At 40.9% G+C, this 17451-nt stretch overlaps 1 protein-coding gene across 2 annotated transcripts in view; it reads right to left on the bottom strand.

Moving 5' to 3' along the window:
• Positions 1-260: 260 nt before the first annotated feature.
• The window catches only part of LOC131201922 (platelet glycoprotein 4-like), a 74240-nt gene continuing 57049 nt past the window's right edge, over positions 261-17451 (bottom strand). The window contains exons 8-14 of one of the 2 annotated variants that reach the window (XM_058190328.1): positions 16681-16750; positions 10886-11073; positions 9536-9654; positions 8422-8495; positions 7291-7345; positions 3236-3400; positions 261-833 (exon numbers count right to left, since the gene is read on the bottom strand). In XM_058190328.1, coding sequence (XP_058046311.1) covers positions 3236-3400; positions 7291-7345; positions 8422-8495; positions 9536-9654; positions 10886-11073; positions 16681-16750 — 671 coding nt within the window. In that variant the 3' untranslated portion in view covers positions 261-833. The remainder of the gene's footprint in view (positions 834-3235; positions 3401-7290; positions 7346-8421; positions 8496-9535; positions 9655-10885; positions 11074-16680; positions 16751-17451) is intronic. The other variant, XM_058190327.1, reaches the window with a different exon arrangement.

Genomic DNA, 17451 nt, shown 5'->3' on the forward strand with positions numbered 1-17451 from the left:
GAGTGGAGAGGGAATGGGGATTTTGCAGTATCCTTCCCCAGGAGTGGGGAGGGAATGGGGATTTTGCAGTATCCTTCCCCCAGGGCTGGGGTGGGAATGGGGATTTTTTAGTATTCTTCCCCCAGGAGTGGGGAGGGAATGGGGATTTTGCAGTATCCTTCCCCTGACATGCCTACCAAGCAAACACCCACAGAACCAGTAGTAAAAATATTTAAATTCTACCACTGGCTTGTGGGTGGGATGGACAGAAACCCAAATAACCAAACACACTTTTTTGGTAAGTCCTTTACTAGCAATTAATATTCTACATTTGTTGGTCTTTCTCCCTCTCCTTCAAAACAAAGCAAAAGTCACAGCTTTTGAAGAGAAACACAACTAGGTCTATTTTTCTTCAGAGGGGTGGGAGGCAAAGAAAAAATAATAATAATTCTTTCCCAGCCCAGCCGCTCAGCTGCGTAGCTTCGGTTCCCGTTCTTCGGCTCCCAAAAGTGCAGAAACTCAGAGGAAACGGCAGCCGAGCTGCAGAAGTGGGAGAACAAATTCAAATCCGAAGTGGAATTTCATTCTGAAGGGGGCAAAAATGGGATTCTCTTCAGAGGGACCCAGAAGTTCAGGTTTTGTGCCAGTCTTTCCGATAGAAGGGAAACAGAGCACTTGAATGTCCGCGGAGTTCTGGTTGGAAAAATGACTTATCTGTCACCGCTTGTACGGCAGGCGTCTTCCCCAGGATATTTACATACACAGAGCACAACCAACAACCCCAGGAAGGAAGGTCTACTCTCCGCTTGAAATTGGAAGATAGGGATGCTTCCCCAGCAGCATCGTCCTGCAGGCTGAGAAAAGAAAATAACACGAATGAGTCCGATAAATCCAGAAATTTGGGACAATTGACTGGGACTTAATTTCTATTTGAGTGCATCTTGGAGCCAAGATTCTAAGATCCATATTATTATTTTAACTTTCTTTTCTTATCTCTTCCTCAGGCTATGGGTCCACAGCCTTCGTTAAAACACCTCAGCGTCCATTCCTGTATTTTCCTGTTTTTATTTATTTATTTATTTTGTCAAACACAACAATATATATAAGTATAAGCATGAAATAACCATACGAATTGGATACAATCAAAGGGAACATTAGGACAGGAACGGTAGGCATGCTGGTGCTCTTATGCACGCCCCTTATAGGCCTCTTAGGAATGGGGTGAGGTCAACAGTAGATAGTCTTTGGTTAAAGCTTTGGGGATTTTGGGAAGAGACCACAGAGTCAGGTAGTGCATTCCAGGCATTAACAACTCTGTTACTGAAGTCGTATTTTCTACAATCAAGATTGGAACGGTTCACATTAAGTTTGAATCTATTGTTTGCTTGTGTATTGAAGCTAAAATAGTCTTCGACAGGAAGGACATTGTAGCAGATGATTTTATGAGTTATACTCAGGTCATGCCGAAGGCGGAAGAGTTCTAAATTTTCTAAACCCAGGATTTCAAGTCTGGTGGCATAAGGTATTTTGTTGTAATCAGAGGAGTGGAGAACATTTCTTGTAAAATATTTAGGACACACTCAATTGTATTAATGTCCGAAATGAGGTGTGGGTTTCAGACAGGCGAGCTGTATTCGAGAATTTGTCTAGCAAATGTTTTGTATGCTCTGGTTAGCAATGTAGTGTTTCTGGAGAAGAAGCTACGCAAGAATAAGTTTACAACTCTTAAAACCTTGTTGGCAAGGTAGTTGCAGTGGGCTTTGGCACTTAGATCGTTTGATATGAAATTTGATATTCCTCAAGCTACGGGTCCACAGCCTTTGTTAAAACACTTCAGCGTCCATCACTGTATTTTCCTGTTGTTAGTAAGGATCAATAACTGAAAGTCCTATATAACTCAGTGGTGAAATGCTATCGGTTCACACTGGTGCGGGCGAACCGGTAGTGATAAAAACTAGTGGTTCGAGCGAACTGGTAGTAGAAAAAGCTACCAGTTTCTCTGAACTGGAAAGCTACCAGTTTCTCCATATTGGAAATCCTGCTTTCTAGTGAACCTAAATCGCGCGGCACAGCTGTTCGCCCCCTCGCTGTTCTACTTACCTTCCCGAGCCTCCCTTTTCCATGCGAAGCGGGCGTTTGGCATGTAATGTGCATGCGTGCACGCACATCATGCATTTGGCACGCATCGTGCATGCGAGTGCATGCAGCACATGTTTGGCCCGCACAGCGCATGCTCAGCTAGCGAACCGGTGGCCATCCGGTTCAGATTTCACCTCTGATATAATTGAATCATACAAAGGACCTTGGAGGACTTCAACCCCAGACTCAAGCAGGGGACCCTACACCATATCCTTGTAAGCCACCTTGAGTTGCGATGTGTGAGTAGGTGGTAATATAAATTTTCTGAATGAATGAATGAATGAATGAATGAATGAATGAATGAATGAATGAATGAATGAATGAATAAAATAAGTAAGTCAGTCAGTCAGTCCATCCGTCCGTCCGTCCTATGGCACCCATTATCTGGTGGGGCCAAGAGCTCTTCTGAATGAATGAATGAATGAATGAATGAATGAATGAATAAAATAAGTCAGTCAGTCAGTCAGTCAGTCAGTCAGTCTGTCAGTCCGTCCTATGGCACCCATTATCTGGTGGGGCCAAGAGCTCTTCTGAATGAATGAATGAATGAATGAATGAATGAATGAATGAATGAATAAAATAAGTCAGTCAGTCAGTCAGTCAGTCAGTCCGTCAGTCCGTCCTATGGCACCCATTATCTGGTGGGGCCAAGAGCTCTTCTGAATGAATGAATGAATGAATGAATGAATGAATGAATAAAATAAGTCAGTCAGTCAGTCAGTCAGTCCATCCGTCCGTCCGTCCGTCCGTCCTATGGCACCCATTATCTGGTGGGGCCAAGAGCTCTTCTGAATGAATGAATGAATGAATGAATGAATGAATAAAATAAGTAAATAAGTAAGTCAGTTAGTCAGTCAGTCAGTCAGTCCTATGGCACCCATTATCTGGTGGGGCCAAGAGCTCTTCTGAATGAATGAATGAATGAATGAATGAATGAATGAATGAATGAATAAAATAAGTCAGTCAGTCAGTCAGTCAGTCCATCCGTCCGTCCGTCCGTCCGTCCTATGGCACCCATTATCTGGTGAGGCCAAGAGCTCTTCTGAATGAATGAATGAATGACTGAATGAATGAATGAATGAATGAATTACAGATTTTAATTCCAAACCTCACTTACTTATTTAGGGCTCTTCCCTTTGCATAGGAAAAAAGCAATTAGGAATCCCAAGAAGATCACAGATCCGACGATCATTAGCGCCAGCTGAAGGAAGTGCAGCAGTTTGATCTTGTTGGTCACTTTGGATCGGAAAACATCTGCTTTCTCATCACTGATAATAGCCGACTGGAGAAAAAAAAATAAAAAACATTTTTCAGCATCCTTCTAGCAAAAGAATGCAGCCTGAATATTCAGCAGCGGGAATCATCATCATCTTTTAATGACCCCATAATCCCTTGCAGGGTGGAGTCTGGGCAAAGGAATGGAGCTAGCAGAGAGTTTGAATGGCCGGATGCCCTTCCCTGTTGCCAGTACGGAGTTTCGTTCAGTAGATATATTCTCAGTGTGCCCAGAGAGAGAAAAAAATCTGCCTCTACCTAGGATCGAACTCACAGCCTCCTGATTGTGAGGCGAGAACTCTACCTCTAGGCCACCGCAACACTCAGGCGGCAACAGGAATGCTCTTCCCAAATAAGCACTATTTTGTAATTTGCACCGTTTTGCATAAAATGCAATGCCCAACTTGCAGCAGGAAAGCGGACGACTATGGCAAGTAGCGAATAGATTCTCTGTGATCAGTTGGAAAGAAAGAGGAGGAAGAACATAGCAAGGAACTGAGATCTAGAGCAGAGGTCTCCAACCTTGGTCTCTTTAAGACTTGTGGATTTCAACTCCCAGAGTTCCTCGGCCATGTTGGCTGAGGGACTCTGGGAGCTGAAGTCCACAAGTCTTCAAAGGGACCAAGGTTGGAGACCCCTGCTCTAGAGAATCCTTACATTTTATTTTATTTATAATTACATTTGTATACCGCCCTTCTCCCGAAGGACTCAGGGCGGTTCACAGCCAGTTAAAAAATACAATAAATACAAATTAAAAACAGAATAAAATTTATATAAGTAGTGGCCAAAGTACTAAAACTAACAATAATAAAAACTAAAACCCCATTTAAAATTAGCAACCCAACAAGAAAAACACAGACTTCAGAGGATAATTAGAACTGCAGAAAAAATAATTACTACCAACTTGCCTTCCATTGAGGACCTGTATACTGCACGAATCAAGAAGAGGGCCGTGAAAATATTTGCAGATCCCTCGCATCCTGGACATAAACTGTTTCAACTCCTACCCTCAAAACGACGCTATAGAGCACTGCACACCAGAACAACTAGACACAAGAACAGTTTTTTCCCGAAGGCCATCACTCTGCTAAACAAATAATTCCCTCAACACTGTCAGACTATTTACTGAATCTGCACTACTATTAATCGTTTCATAGTTCCCATCGCCAATCTCTTTCCACTTATGACTGTATGACTATAACTTGTTGCTGGCAATCCTTATGATTTATATTGATATATTGATCATCAATTGTGTTGTAAATGTTGTACCTTGATGAACGTATCTTTTCTTTTATGTACACTGAGAGCATATGCACCAAGACAAATTCCTTGTGTGTCCAATCACACTTGGCCAATAAAAAAAAATTTAAAATTACTTATTCAGGCTAGCCCAGCTCAATGGAATAAAAAAGTCTTCAACTCACGGCGGAAGGTCCGAAGGTCGGGGAGTTGGCGAAGCCCCGGAGGCAGCTCATTCCAGAGGGCAGGAGCCCCCACATCTGGCTTAATAGCCTCAAAGGTGTTTGGGTTTTGTTTTTTTTCAAAAGACAACTGGACTTTGTTTTTCCTTAAAGATGTTTCGCTTCTCATCCAAGAGGCTTCTTCGGTTCTGATTCATTTCTGACTCAGACTTCAATCGGAACTGAAGAAGCTTCTTGGATGAGAAGCAAAACCTCTTCCAGGAAAAAAACAGAGTCCAGCTGCCTTTTGAAAAAAGTACCTTCGGGACAACCCTGACCTGGATGATGGAGAATCTCCACAGGCATGTGATTTAATACAAAAAGGGTTATGAATGCTATTAGTCTCTTGTCAGTGGTGGGATGCGAATAATTTAACAACCGGTTCTCTGCCCTGGGTGGACGTGGCCATGATGGGCATGGCCAGAGGGGTGTGACAGGCAGCTCTTGGCCTCCTGCACCCTTCTGGGTGTGAAAATGCCCCCCCGTACCCCATTTTGGGCCTCCTGGGAGTGAAAATTAGCCACGGAGGGGTGCGGTGCCCCTCCCCTGCAGCCTATTTTGTGCCTACGAGGTCTCCCTGAAGCCTCCCAGCACTTACCTGGGAGCCAAAAATGGGTTGCATGCGGACTCTTGGAAGGGGCGGGGTGGGAAGGGGCGGAGCAATTTAATCTAATCTAATCTAATCTAATCTAATCTAATCTAATCTAATTTAATTTAATTTAATTTAATTTAATTTAATTTAATTTAATTTAATTTAAATTTAAATTTAAATTTAAATTTAAATTTAAATATTTAAATTCAACTCATTACCTGACTCCATAGTCTCTACTCAAAATCCCAAAATCTTCAACCAAAAACTGTCTACTATTGACCTCACCCCATTCCTAAGAGGACTATAAGGGGCGTGCAGAAGAGCACAAAAGTGCCTACCGTTCCTGTCCTATTGTTCCCTTCATCATATCAAATTGATATAATTGATGCATATTTTTTTACATATATGTATATATTTTCTTCAAAATATGTTGTTTGCGTATACTGTTGTGACAAAAATAAATAAATAAATAAATAAATAAAAATTACCAGCCAGCAATTTAACTACCGGTTCACTCGAACTGGTGCGAACCGGTTGAATCCCACCACTGGTCTCTGTGTGTTTAATAATGTCACTCTTCTGTTGTGCCAAAAATTAATGGCTGCAGGGGACTGGTGGTGGGGAGCTATGGGGAAACACTTCTACAGCCCTGGGTTTTCAACAAATATGCCCTTTCCCCAGTTAGCAATCAGAGGAAAAACAACCCTAACCAGAATGGCCAAGTACTGGATCGTCATCCGTACATTCAACACTGTAGCACAAAGGCAAGAAGAAAGCAAAAAAAAGAAACAATATCTCCTGATGGATGGCCCAGAGGACTTGGGTATCATCCAAAAGGAAACCGTTCAGAATTTTCTTGCTTCCTCCTATATAATGGGATTGAGAAGTTTACATGAGGGTGGAGGGGTGGGAGCAGGGAAGGCTGGGAAAGGAGAGAGAACGAGGGATTCTGGAAGTAGGTTTCTACAGCTTTTATTTCAGAGGAAAGCAGGATCAGTTGAGGACAGGATCTCTGGGTCTTCTCCCAGATTGGAGAATCGAGACGAGCTCTTAATCCCTCCATGATTAGTCGATGATTGTATAGAAGCAGATTTTTCTGGGGATTTCCCACCCCCACCACCTGCGTTTTTAGTGGGTTCAATCAACAGTCATCCCAGCTTGGTCAAACTACAGTACTGGCCAAAATTGTGGAAACCTTTTTGGAAAAGTGTATTTCCTTAGGTTTGATGGCTAAAATGGCTTTTTTTTTTGTTTTTTGGGAGTTTCAGGATAATCTTATTCCACTGCTGGAATGGCCTGGGAATAGCCCAGACCTTCACCAATTGAAAATCTATGGAGCCGACTAAAGAAACTTATTAGTCAGAAGCGACCCAGCAATAAAACCCAGTTCATAGAACCAATCCTTCAATCTTGGTTTCACATGATAACAGCTGCAGAATTAAAAGACTTGGTTCACTTCACGGGAAGACGTTGTAGGGCCGTAATCCATGCTAAAGGTTACCCAACTAAGTATTAACTGACATGGTGAACATTTTTGCATATCTCGTTTTTTCTATGGTAATCATTTTTGTATATTTCGTTTTTTCTATGTGTTTCACTTTTCTTCTTTATACTGTAACTGTTACTCTAATAGCAAATCCTTCATAAAAGTTATTGCATTGCATTCTTGATTAAACGATCTTTCCATTGATATGTGATTTTATGGTACTACTCAAAAAAAAAAGTGGTGTTATTAGCTAGTTTGAGAAAATACACTTTTCCCAAAAGGTTTCCACAATTTTGGCCACTACTGTATAAAGGAAAGATTGCAGCAATTGGGGAAAAAAAATAAAAACATCCACTGACCTCATTCAGCCACAAAATAGGAAAGATAAAGTGATGTTTAACTTTTTTTAGTGCTCTGCAGGAAAGAAAAATAAAGGGGAAAAAAAAAGCAGTAACATTAGAACAACTCAGTTTGGGCCGGCTGTCTTTTTCCGAGCATACAAGAAATGGAGACCACATTACTTTGAGTTCTATACTATTTTTCTTGGATTTTTTTATGTGCTTTCGAACTGCTTAGTTGGCAGAAGCTGGGACAAGGAACGGTAGCTCAGCTTGTTACACCGCACCAGGGATTCGAACCGCTGAACTGCCAACCTTTTGATCGACAAGCTCAGCGTCTTAGCCACTGAGCCAACGCGTGCCATTACCTTTAAGAAAAAAGGCTAATGCCATTTTCAAAATGCTAATGGGATAAGCAAAACACAGTAGGGAAAGTTCTCTTTTTGATGGCCAAGCACACGTATTTATGGAAGGGCAGAAGAGGTCAACAAAGCTGATAAGGCCTTATCTATAATGTGGATGGAAATGTCTCAGACAATTGAGTTTGGTTGATATCTTGTTTTTTTTTCTCCCATTGATTTTAAAGCCTACATCTAACCGTTGTTCATCGGTCCTATCAGAATTTTTTTAGAAGAGATTTCCGGGAGATCTGAAGGCCACAGTTGACCTATACAGTCTGCACCTATAAAGGGGGCAGAGCTTCAGTCATGCCTGCCACCTTGCTACTTAGCTGGTCAATCGAAAGGTCGGCAGTTCAGCGGTTCGAATCCCTGGTGCCGCGTAACGGGGTGAGCTCCCGTGACTTGTCCCAGCTTCTGCCAACCTAGCAGTTTCGAAAGCACATAAAAAAACGCAAGTAGAAAAATAGGGACCACCTTTGGTGGGAAGGTAACAGTGTTCCGTGCGCCTTTGGCGTTGAGTCATGCCGGCCACATGACCACGAAGACGACTTTGGATAGCGCTGGGCTCTTTGGCTTTGAAATGGAGATGAGCACCACCCCCTAGAGTCAGGAATGACTAGCACAAATGTGCGAAGGGAACCTTTACCTTTAAGATGCTACTGCCCATAAACCAGTTGCCCTGATAAGCATAGATGCAGAACAAACAATTCAATTTTTTTCCAGTAGAAAAGAAATAACGATCAAGACTTACGTGATTTTTAAGTTCGGTTTCACCAATATATTAATCTGCAGCCTTTTGGCAAAGTGCAAGGTAAATCCTGTGGTCTAAAAAAAACCCACACCAAATACAGTGAATTTTGTGGGTGGGAAGATTCAAATATTAGCAGCATTAAATAGAGAAAAAAAAATAACGCATTCAAAATAATTCATCCAGATGCTGAGTTTGGAAGGGTTTTATGAGCATTGGACAAGGCTGTCTTTCCATAGCCAGGAAGCCATAGCTACCTTACCTGTCTCAATGAATTTCATTGCAATTCATCTAAACTGGATACTCATCGGTTTTGAAACTGATGTTTGATTTTAAGGTCGGCGCCGCACTTTTTAAATGTGCTTAGAATAAGCAGCAAAATAACAACTCCGAACCTTTCTTGAAGTACAGGCTGATGGGCAGTGGTGGGATTCAAAATCTTTTTGCTATTGGTTCTGTGGGCGTGGTTTGGTGGGTGTGGCAGGGGAAGGATACTGCAAAATCCCCATTCCCTCCCCGCCAGTAGTGGGTTTCTACCGGTTCGCCCCAGTTCGGGCGAACCTGTAGAGGCAGCGGTGGGAGGCTCCACCCACCCACCTGGATGTCATCACAGACTCTCTGTGCATGCACAGAAGCGGCGCATATGAGTGAAGTGAGCATGCACACACATGCACTCGAGTTCCGAGCCAGTAGCGAAGGTAAGTAAAACCCATTACTACTCCTCACCCCACTAACCTGCTTTCCAGCTCTGTTCTCCTGTGCTGGGCAACAAAAGAAGACCCAGCCAATCAGCTGGGAGGCAGCGAATAGATCAATTTGGTGCACCCGTCTTACAGGTTAGGCCTCCCTGAAGCTCCCTGGGAGCCAAAACAGGGTGCATGGGGACTCCTAGAAGGGGTGGGCAGGGGTGGGGCCAACCAGAGGTGGTATTTGCCAGTTCTCCGAACTACTCAAAATTTCTGCTACCAGTTTGCCAGAACCGACTGAATACCACCTCTGCAGATGGGCCCTTGGAAAAGACCGAATGAACTACTAGGAGAAAACCTTCCACTTCAGTGAACAAAGTTATCTCCAGGGGTTAAATTCTACGACAAAGAAGGAATTTGCAGTCACTTACTGGTTCTATATCCAGAAAGGTTTTGTGTTCTTCCGCATCTGGCTTCAATCCCTCAACAAAGTGAAAAAATTCCTTACTCGCATGCAGGAAATGGGGCAGTGAGATGTAGACTGGCTTACCTATAGAAATAAAAGGGAAATGAAGACAATGCACAAGCGGTATCATCAAGTTCCACTCTACTTGCGAAACTGAATGAAGACGTTTCTATCTTTGGGAGAGCAGCCAACCACTCGGTGGAGCTTATTCACCAAATACAACTCCTAGTAAGCTTGGCCAATTGGACACAATCCAAAGCCAAAACTTCAAAAAGAATTTGGGAAACGGCCCAAATTTCTCCTTTCCTAATTGGTTCTGTGGATTCCTTGTAGGTTCTTTACGTAATACAATCAATCCAATTCAATTCAGATAAAAAATTACAATGTGTCTTTAGGACAGAGATGCCCAATGTGCCAATAAAGTAAAAAATCCAACATTGCCAGGGATAATTAGTATCATTGAAACCAAATTGGTTCTGAACTTAAATGTTCTAAAATAATTTAAGCTAAGGGATTGAAAGTTTCATTTGGGAGTTCCCACTTCCATTCTAATTTAGGTGCTTATATAGTCTAATTCTTCTTTGGGGATTCTCAGTCATCCAGGTCATGGTTGTCCCAAAGGTGCTTTTTTCAAGAGGCAACTGGACTTTCCTGTTTTTTCCTTGACGGCATTTCACTTCTCACCCAAGAAGCTTCTTCAGCTCTGACTGTCTAGACCAGGGATCCGGAACCTGGGGCTCTGGAGCCTCCTGTGGCTCTTTCATCCCTCTGCTGTGGCTCCGTTGCTGGTCGGCTTCACAATTGATAGGGCTTTTGGTTAGGACAAGTAGAGAAAAAAGGGTGCCATGCTAGGAGGAGACTCTATGGTGGGGGAACTGGACTTCCAGTCAGCAGAGGAAATAGGATGTCACACTAGGAGGAGACTCTATGGTGTGGGAACTGGACTTTCAGTCAGCAGAGGAAAAAGGACATCATGCTAGGAGAAAACTCTATGGTGGGGGAAGCGGACTTCCGGCCGGCTCCAGAATTGAATAGGGGCTTCCAGTTAGGATCTTTGTGACTCTTTGAGTATTTAAGGTTGCTGAGCCCTGGTCTAGACTGTCAGAACTGAAGAAGCTTCTTGGACGAGAAGCAAAATGTCTTCAAGAAAAAAACCCAAGAAAGTCAGGTTGCCTCTTGCTAAAGTAACTTTGGGATTGTCTAAGTCAGGGGTGTCAAACTCAATTTCATTGAGGGCCTTATCAGGGCTGTTGCTGACCTATCATTAAGAAGGTTTTTTTTAAAAAAACAATATGCGTATTTTTCCCTCTGTTACCTCCTTTGCAGGACTTAATATCCAGAACTCCACCTAATGTACAGTTCTCGCTTATCTCGATATCGGTGCAGAAGCAATTATTGTCGGGATTGATAACGGGCGACGCGAAGGCCGATGGAGGGATAACGAAGCGATAAAGTAAGATGTCTTTCACCGTCTGCTCGCTTTCAAAGTTTGCGGACATCGACCTGTTTGGTAAAGATAATAGGAAGCAGCGCTATGAAGGATGAAACCGTGTGATTAAAAAAAAAAAAAAGATCCAGCCATCTTATCTATGGATATTCTCAGTCATCCAGGCCACATTTGTCCTAAAGGGTCTATTTCAAAAGTCAACTGAACTTCATTTTTCCTTGAAGATTTTTTTTTTAGTTGTTTTATTGTGATACACAATCTCTAAAAACGCCTCCGGAGCCAGGGGAGAGCAAAAATCCCGGCCCTCCCCCCCAGTGGTGCAGGAGCCGACTAACCCAATATGGCCAAGCCCATTCTAGTAACCAGGCAGAGAACCCTTGCTAATTTTTTTTTAATTGAAAAAGTTTTTACAAAAATTTTCCCCAATTGCCATAACATTTAATGTCCGTTCTTCTTACAGTCCATTTTAAAAATTAGTCCATCTTCTAAAGTTCAATTGAAGAAATATATAAGTGATAAAAATTTGAGCTCGAGAAGATGGACTGTAATTTGAGAAATGGACTTATGAAATTTGAAGGAATATACAAGTGGAAAAAAAAATTGAATTTGAGAAGATGGATTAATTTTAAAAATGGACTGTAAGAAGAAGTAATATGTGAAGTTGGTATTGCTTCTTTTCTTCTTTTCTTTTTATTATTCTTTCCTACCTCTTTATTTTTATTGTGAGGGGATCTAAAGTTTTAAATTTTTAAAGGTGGGAGGTTTTTTATATTTTGTATACTTTAGCTTGTGATTGTTGGTCATAATACCCGGTATTTGCTCTGGGAAGTCTGGGTGGGGGGGAAGGGGGAGGAGGGGGGGAAGGGGGGGGAAATGATACATGGATTGATTATTAATGTACAGTAATTTTTTTTTTTTTTTTTATAAAAAGTTTTATTTTTACAATCATATCAAATAATTCATCCAATGTACAGTTATATACAATTAGTCGGGCTTGCCCAGTCACCACCACCCTTTTTAACACTCTTCCCTCTTCTACCTTCTTTTACTTTCCAAACCTTCCTCTCCTTCTCTTATCTACATCCGCTCCTCCCTCCACCCTACACCTTCCTTCTCCCTCTACTATCCCTCTTCCTTCCTCTTCTCCTCTTTCCTACCTCCTACTCTCTCTTTTCTCCCTCCTCACCGTTCTAAAATGGTAACTATGCAGACCCGACCCTACATTAATTATATTTCTTCAATAATCCCTGTACATTAACCATCACTCCTTCTCTACCAAACCCCCCATTCCCTCCCCTTACCCCCACCCCCACCCCGACTTCCCAGAACAAAATGCAGGGTATCAAAACTAACAATCATAATCCAAAATAATTCCTAAATTATAATCTCTAGTCACACCACACTTAGTCACACTCTCAATTCCCCTCTCCTTCAAAAATATATCTAATACAAAATATTTCCTAAATTTACTCATATGCTATTCGATATTTTTTTTATCTGATACTTATTTTAAATATAATCAATCCACATTTTCCATTCTAAAATATATTTTTCTAGTGTATAGTCTTTCAAGTAAGCGGAGATTTTTGTCATCTCTGCCAGATTTGATACTTTGAGTGTCCATTCTTCGATTGTAGGTAATTCTTCTTTCTTCCAATACTGAGCAATCAAAAGTCTTGCGACTGTTATTAAGTTCAAAATCAATTTAGTCTCTATAGCTGTATAGTCCATAATTATTCCTAGTAGAAAGAACTGCGGAGTAAACTTAATCTTCTTTTTCAAAATATTCTGCATGATCCACCATACTTTAATCCAAATGGTAATAAGTAGCATCTTCACAATCGCATCTCCAACATTTAGCAAGATCTAATATGTGTTTCTTGTAAACAGGTAATGTCATTTTTAAATTGTTTCAAATAATGAAATACTTTCCTTCTCTTCTGCGGTGAATTCAGGCCATTAACATTCCAAGATAATAGTTTAATTGCCATTATCGGCCGAAGGAAACTTTTGGAACACCAGCCGCAGATCACATTTTACTTTAGGCCTTGCTCCTCCCACTGTTTCCGTTGTAGTAGTTGCCAGTTGTTGTTGTGCCTTCATCTCTTGTTCCTTGCGTTTAGCAGCAGCTCTTGTCAGCCTTTGTTCTTTTGAATCTAAACCCGTCGTAGGTATTTCCAACACTTGTAATAAATCTTCTTCCATCACAATCTGTTCTTGTACCTGCTTCACTTCTCTTCCTTCACTTCAGCCTCCTTCTTCTAGCTTCCAATGGGGCAAGACTTCCAACTTTTAATACCTCAACATAAAATTCTCTTGCTTTTCCAACCGTATTGAAACGATGTACTTTCCCTGCATAATATACTATTATACCAGTTGGAATATCCCATCTATATTCAATCTGATGTTTTTTAAGTTCATTCACCAGGAAGGCAAATTCCTTCCTAGCCCTTAACATTTTGGTGGAATTTCCTTTAATATCAAAATATCTTGACCAGCAATCTGAATCTTCTCCCCTTATATGAAGCTTGCAAAATCTGATTTCTCACTGTTCTGTTTGTAAAATAAATAACAACATCCCTTGGCAACTTTTTGCCTTGCTATCCAAGAATTCACACGATATATTTTATCAATTTGATAAGCCACATCTGCTGGACGAGCTGCTAATATCTCAGCAAATACTTCAGAAAAATTTCCTTAAATTCTCTTCCTTATTTTCTTTCAAACCTCGAATTCTAAGAGCAAATTCCATATTTCTATATTGTATCAAAACTATTTCATCCTCTGTTTTTCCATTTTACTTTGAAATTCATCCATTTTATTTTCTAATTTTAAATTATGTTGCTTAATTTCTTCAACCTCCTCTTCCAATAAAATCACATTCGTTGCCAAACTTGTACTGCCATTACAAATCCTTCTTTAACTTCTTTATTTCCCACTTGAATTTCTGATATCTGCTCTTTCATTTCAGACATCTCATCAGTTATTACTTTAAATTTTTCTTCTATAAAGCCTTTTAAGTTCTCTTGTAACGCCTCTAAATTCAATGTTCTAGTCTCTGCTGTATGAGCTGGAGAGGCACCAGCTGATAAAGTTCCAGAGCTCTTTGTTACAGTAGACTTTAATTGTTTGGCTGCCATCTTCTATAAAATTATTTATTTATTTATTTCCAACTTAATATTCACTTTAAATCTTCTTAACCTCTAAGAAACACAGTCTTTTAAAGCAGTATTTAAAAATCTCCCCTAGATTCTATCAGCAGGCAGCAAAGAGTTAAAGAGTAAAAGCAGCAAGTAACATGCAAATTACCAACTGCAGACAAACGCTGAAAGTATCACTTTCGCTTTCCACTCGTTAACTTGTTAACAATTCGCCTCCATTTTTTTACTGTTTTCAAGCTTGTTACAAGGTATCGGGGAATCGGCTTGGCTACTTGCATAAAGTTCTCCCACTTTCGTTCTGTCCGGTATAATCCTTTATTGTCCAAAATAAATCTCGGCGTTTGGTCGTGGTGATTGGTTCCGCCAAAGCAGAAGAATCCTCGGATCTGGAGCACTTCGGGTTACTGGAGGGAACTTAACCCTTCAAACCCCTTTTTTCTCAGGGGCTTTAGGGAAATTCAACCTCTGCCCTCAGCTCACCCCTTCTCCTTCTCCCGAAGAGGGGGTTTTCCGAACCGCTGGACAGCAGATTTAAGCTGTCCTAGCGATTCCACATAATCCAGAGGTTGGTGATCGTAAAGATCACCGCCATCACCTACGGTGCCAAACCGGAAGTCTATGTACAGTAATTTTTGAAGATATGAAATTAAAAAATTTAAAATGATATTGGGGATGCTCGACTGCCATTTCAGAAAAAAAAGGAGAGAGGAGTAGAAGGAGGGAAGAAAGTAGGTAGGAAAGAGTAGAGAAGGAGGAGGGGAATAAGAAGGTTAGATAGGGTGGAAGAAGGGAGGAGTGGAGAAGGAGGAGAGGAAGTAGTAAAGTGAAGGAGATGAAGGATGGGAAAGTAGTAGAGGGTAGAGAGGGAGGTTGTGAAGAAAGGAAGTGGCAATCGGGCAGGCCTGCATCAGTAATAAAAATTAATGATTAATGATGGATAATAGTTTGTACATAAATATGATGTTGGAAAATGGAAATAAAAATTATTTATAAAAAAAATAAAAAAATAAAATAAAAATAAAAATATAAAAATTTTCACCCCCCTTTTCCCCCCCCACTCCATCCCCTCCCACTCCCTCCAAAACCATCCTCCTCCCTCCCCACCCCCCCGACTTCCCAGAACAAACACAAGGTATAGTTCAAAAGAAAAAACAATCATTCGCTAAATTTTCCGTAGCACAAATTATAATCCTCCTCCTTCTTCTCAAATCCTAACTTCCCCCATACAAATTAGAGATAAATACATCCTAATCATTCAAAGGCAATCTGATATCTCTTAGTCTGATATCTATTTTGCGTATATTCAATCCATTTTTTCCATTTAGTTAGATATTTTGCTTGTGTAGTGTCTTTCAAAAAGGCTGAGATTTTAGCCATCTCAGCCAAATTAGCAACTTTCAATATCCATTCTTCTATTGTAGATAACTCTTTTTTCTTCCAGTATTGTCCTATCAGTAGTCTTGCCACTGTTATTAAATTTAAAATCAACTTACTCTCAATTACTGTACAGTCCGTAATAATAATTCCCAATAAGAAAAATTGCAGTAAGAACTTTATCTTCTTTTTCAAAACATTTTGTATAATCCACCAGATCCTTATCCAAAAAACCTTAATCTTCTTACAAGTCCACCAAATATGAAAATATGTAGCATCATCACAATTACAACCCTTGCTAAAATTTTTGAAGCCCACCCCTGGTCATAAGTTATGATTTACTTGCATTTGGGAATGAAAGGGAAGGGCCCCGTTTGTTCAAGATGGTCAAATGATCTAAGTGCCAAAGCCCACTGCAACTACATAGCAAAAAAAGCTCTAAGAGTTGTAAACCTAATTTTGCGTAGCTTCTTTTCCAAAAACACCACACTACTAACCAGAGCATATAAAACATTTGCTAGACCAATTCTAGAATACAGCTCACCTGTTTGGAACCCTCACCATATCTCTGACATCAATACAATTGAACGTGTCCAGAAATATTTTACAAGAAGAGTTCTCCATTCCTCTGAAAACAATAAAATACCCTATCCCACCAGACTTGAAATCCTAGGCTTAGAAAACTTGGAACTCCGTCGCCTTCGACATGACCTAAGCTTAACTCACAGAATCATCTATTGTAATGTCCTTCCTGTCAAAGACTACTTCAGCTTTAATTGCAATAATACAAGGGCAACCAATAGATTTAAACTTAATGTCAACCGCTTTAATCTAGATTGCAGAAAATATGACTTCTGTAACAGAATCATCAGTGCTTGGAATACTTTACCTGACTCTGTGGTCTCTTCCCATAATCCTAAAAGCTTTATCCTAAAACTTTCTACTATTGACCTCACCCCATTCCTAAGAGGACCATAAGGGGCGTGCATAAGCACACAAACGTGCCTACCGTTCCTATCCTATTGTTTTTCTTTTCTTCTTCCTATATATGTTTATATGTGTATATACTATATAATCTTTTTGTATGATGTTGTGACAAAATAAATAAATAAATAAATAAATAAATACCTGCAAATATCGGACGAAAAGAAACGCAGCTCTTCACTCTTGTTCATAAAAGGGTGGAACGAAGCCCCATCTGTGGAGTTACAATCAGAACATCCTGTGAATTGCGAGCCTCGCAGCTTGTACAAAAATTCCTGCCTCCGAATTCAAACCGCGATTTTATGATGGATGCTGGGCCTGCTTCCCTGTTCATCCAACTCAGCTGCTCAGTTCTAACTGTTGGGTTATCAGAGGGCCAAGGCAGGCCTTCCAGAACTAAAGAAACGGAGAATGTCTCCTCCTTTTGACAACGTGCAGGTCAACATTCTTCTGGAGTTGACCAACGTAGGACCTCAAGGCAAGTTGGGACTTACAACCTGGAAAACCATTTATTGAATAGTAGGTGCCCAAAAAATAGAATAGAATGCAATGCAATGCAATGGAATAGGAAAGAGTAGAATGGATGGGATGGGAGGGACGGGACAGGACGGGACGGGACAGGACAGGACAGGACAGGACAGGATAGGATAACAGAGTTGGAAGGGACCTTGGAGGTCTTCTAGTCCAACCCCCTGCTTAGGCAGGAAACCCTACACCACTTCAGACAAATGGTTATCCAACATCTTCTTAAAAACTTCCAGTGTTGGAGCATTCACAACTTCTGGAGGCAAGTTGTTCCACTGGTTAATTGTTCTCACTATCAGGAAATTTCTCCTTAGTTCTAAGTTGCTTTTCTCCTTGATTAGCATCCACCCATGCTTCTTCTCCTGCCCTCAGGTGTTTTGGAGAATAGTT

Source organism: Ahaetulla prasina, chromosome 7 (assembly GCF_028640845.1).
Source record: "Ahaetulla prasina isolate Xishuangbanna chromosome 7, ASM2864084v1, whole genome shotgun sequence".
NCBI lineage: Eukaryota > Metazoa > Chordata > Lepidosauria > Squamata > Colubridae > Ahaetulla > Ahaetulla prasina.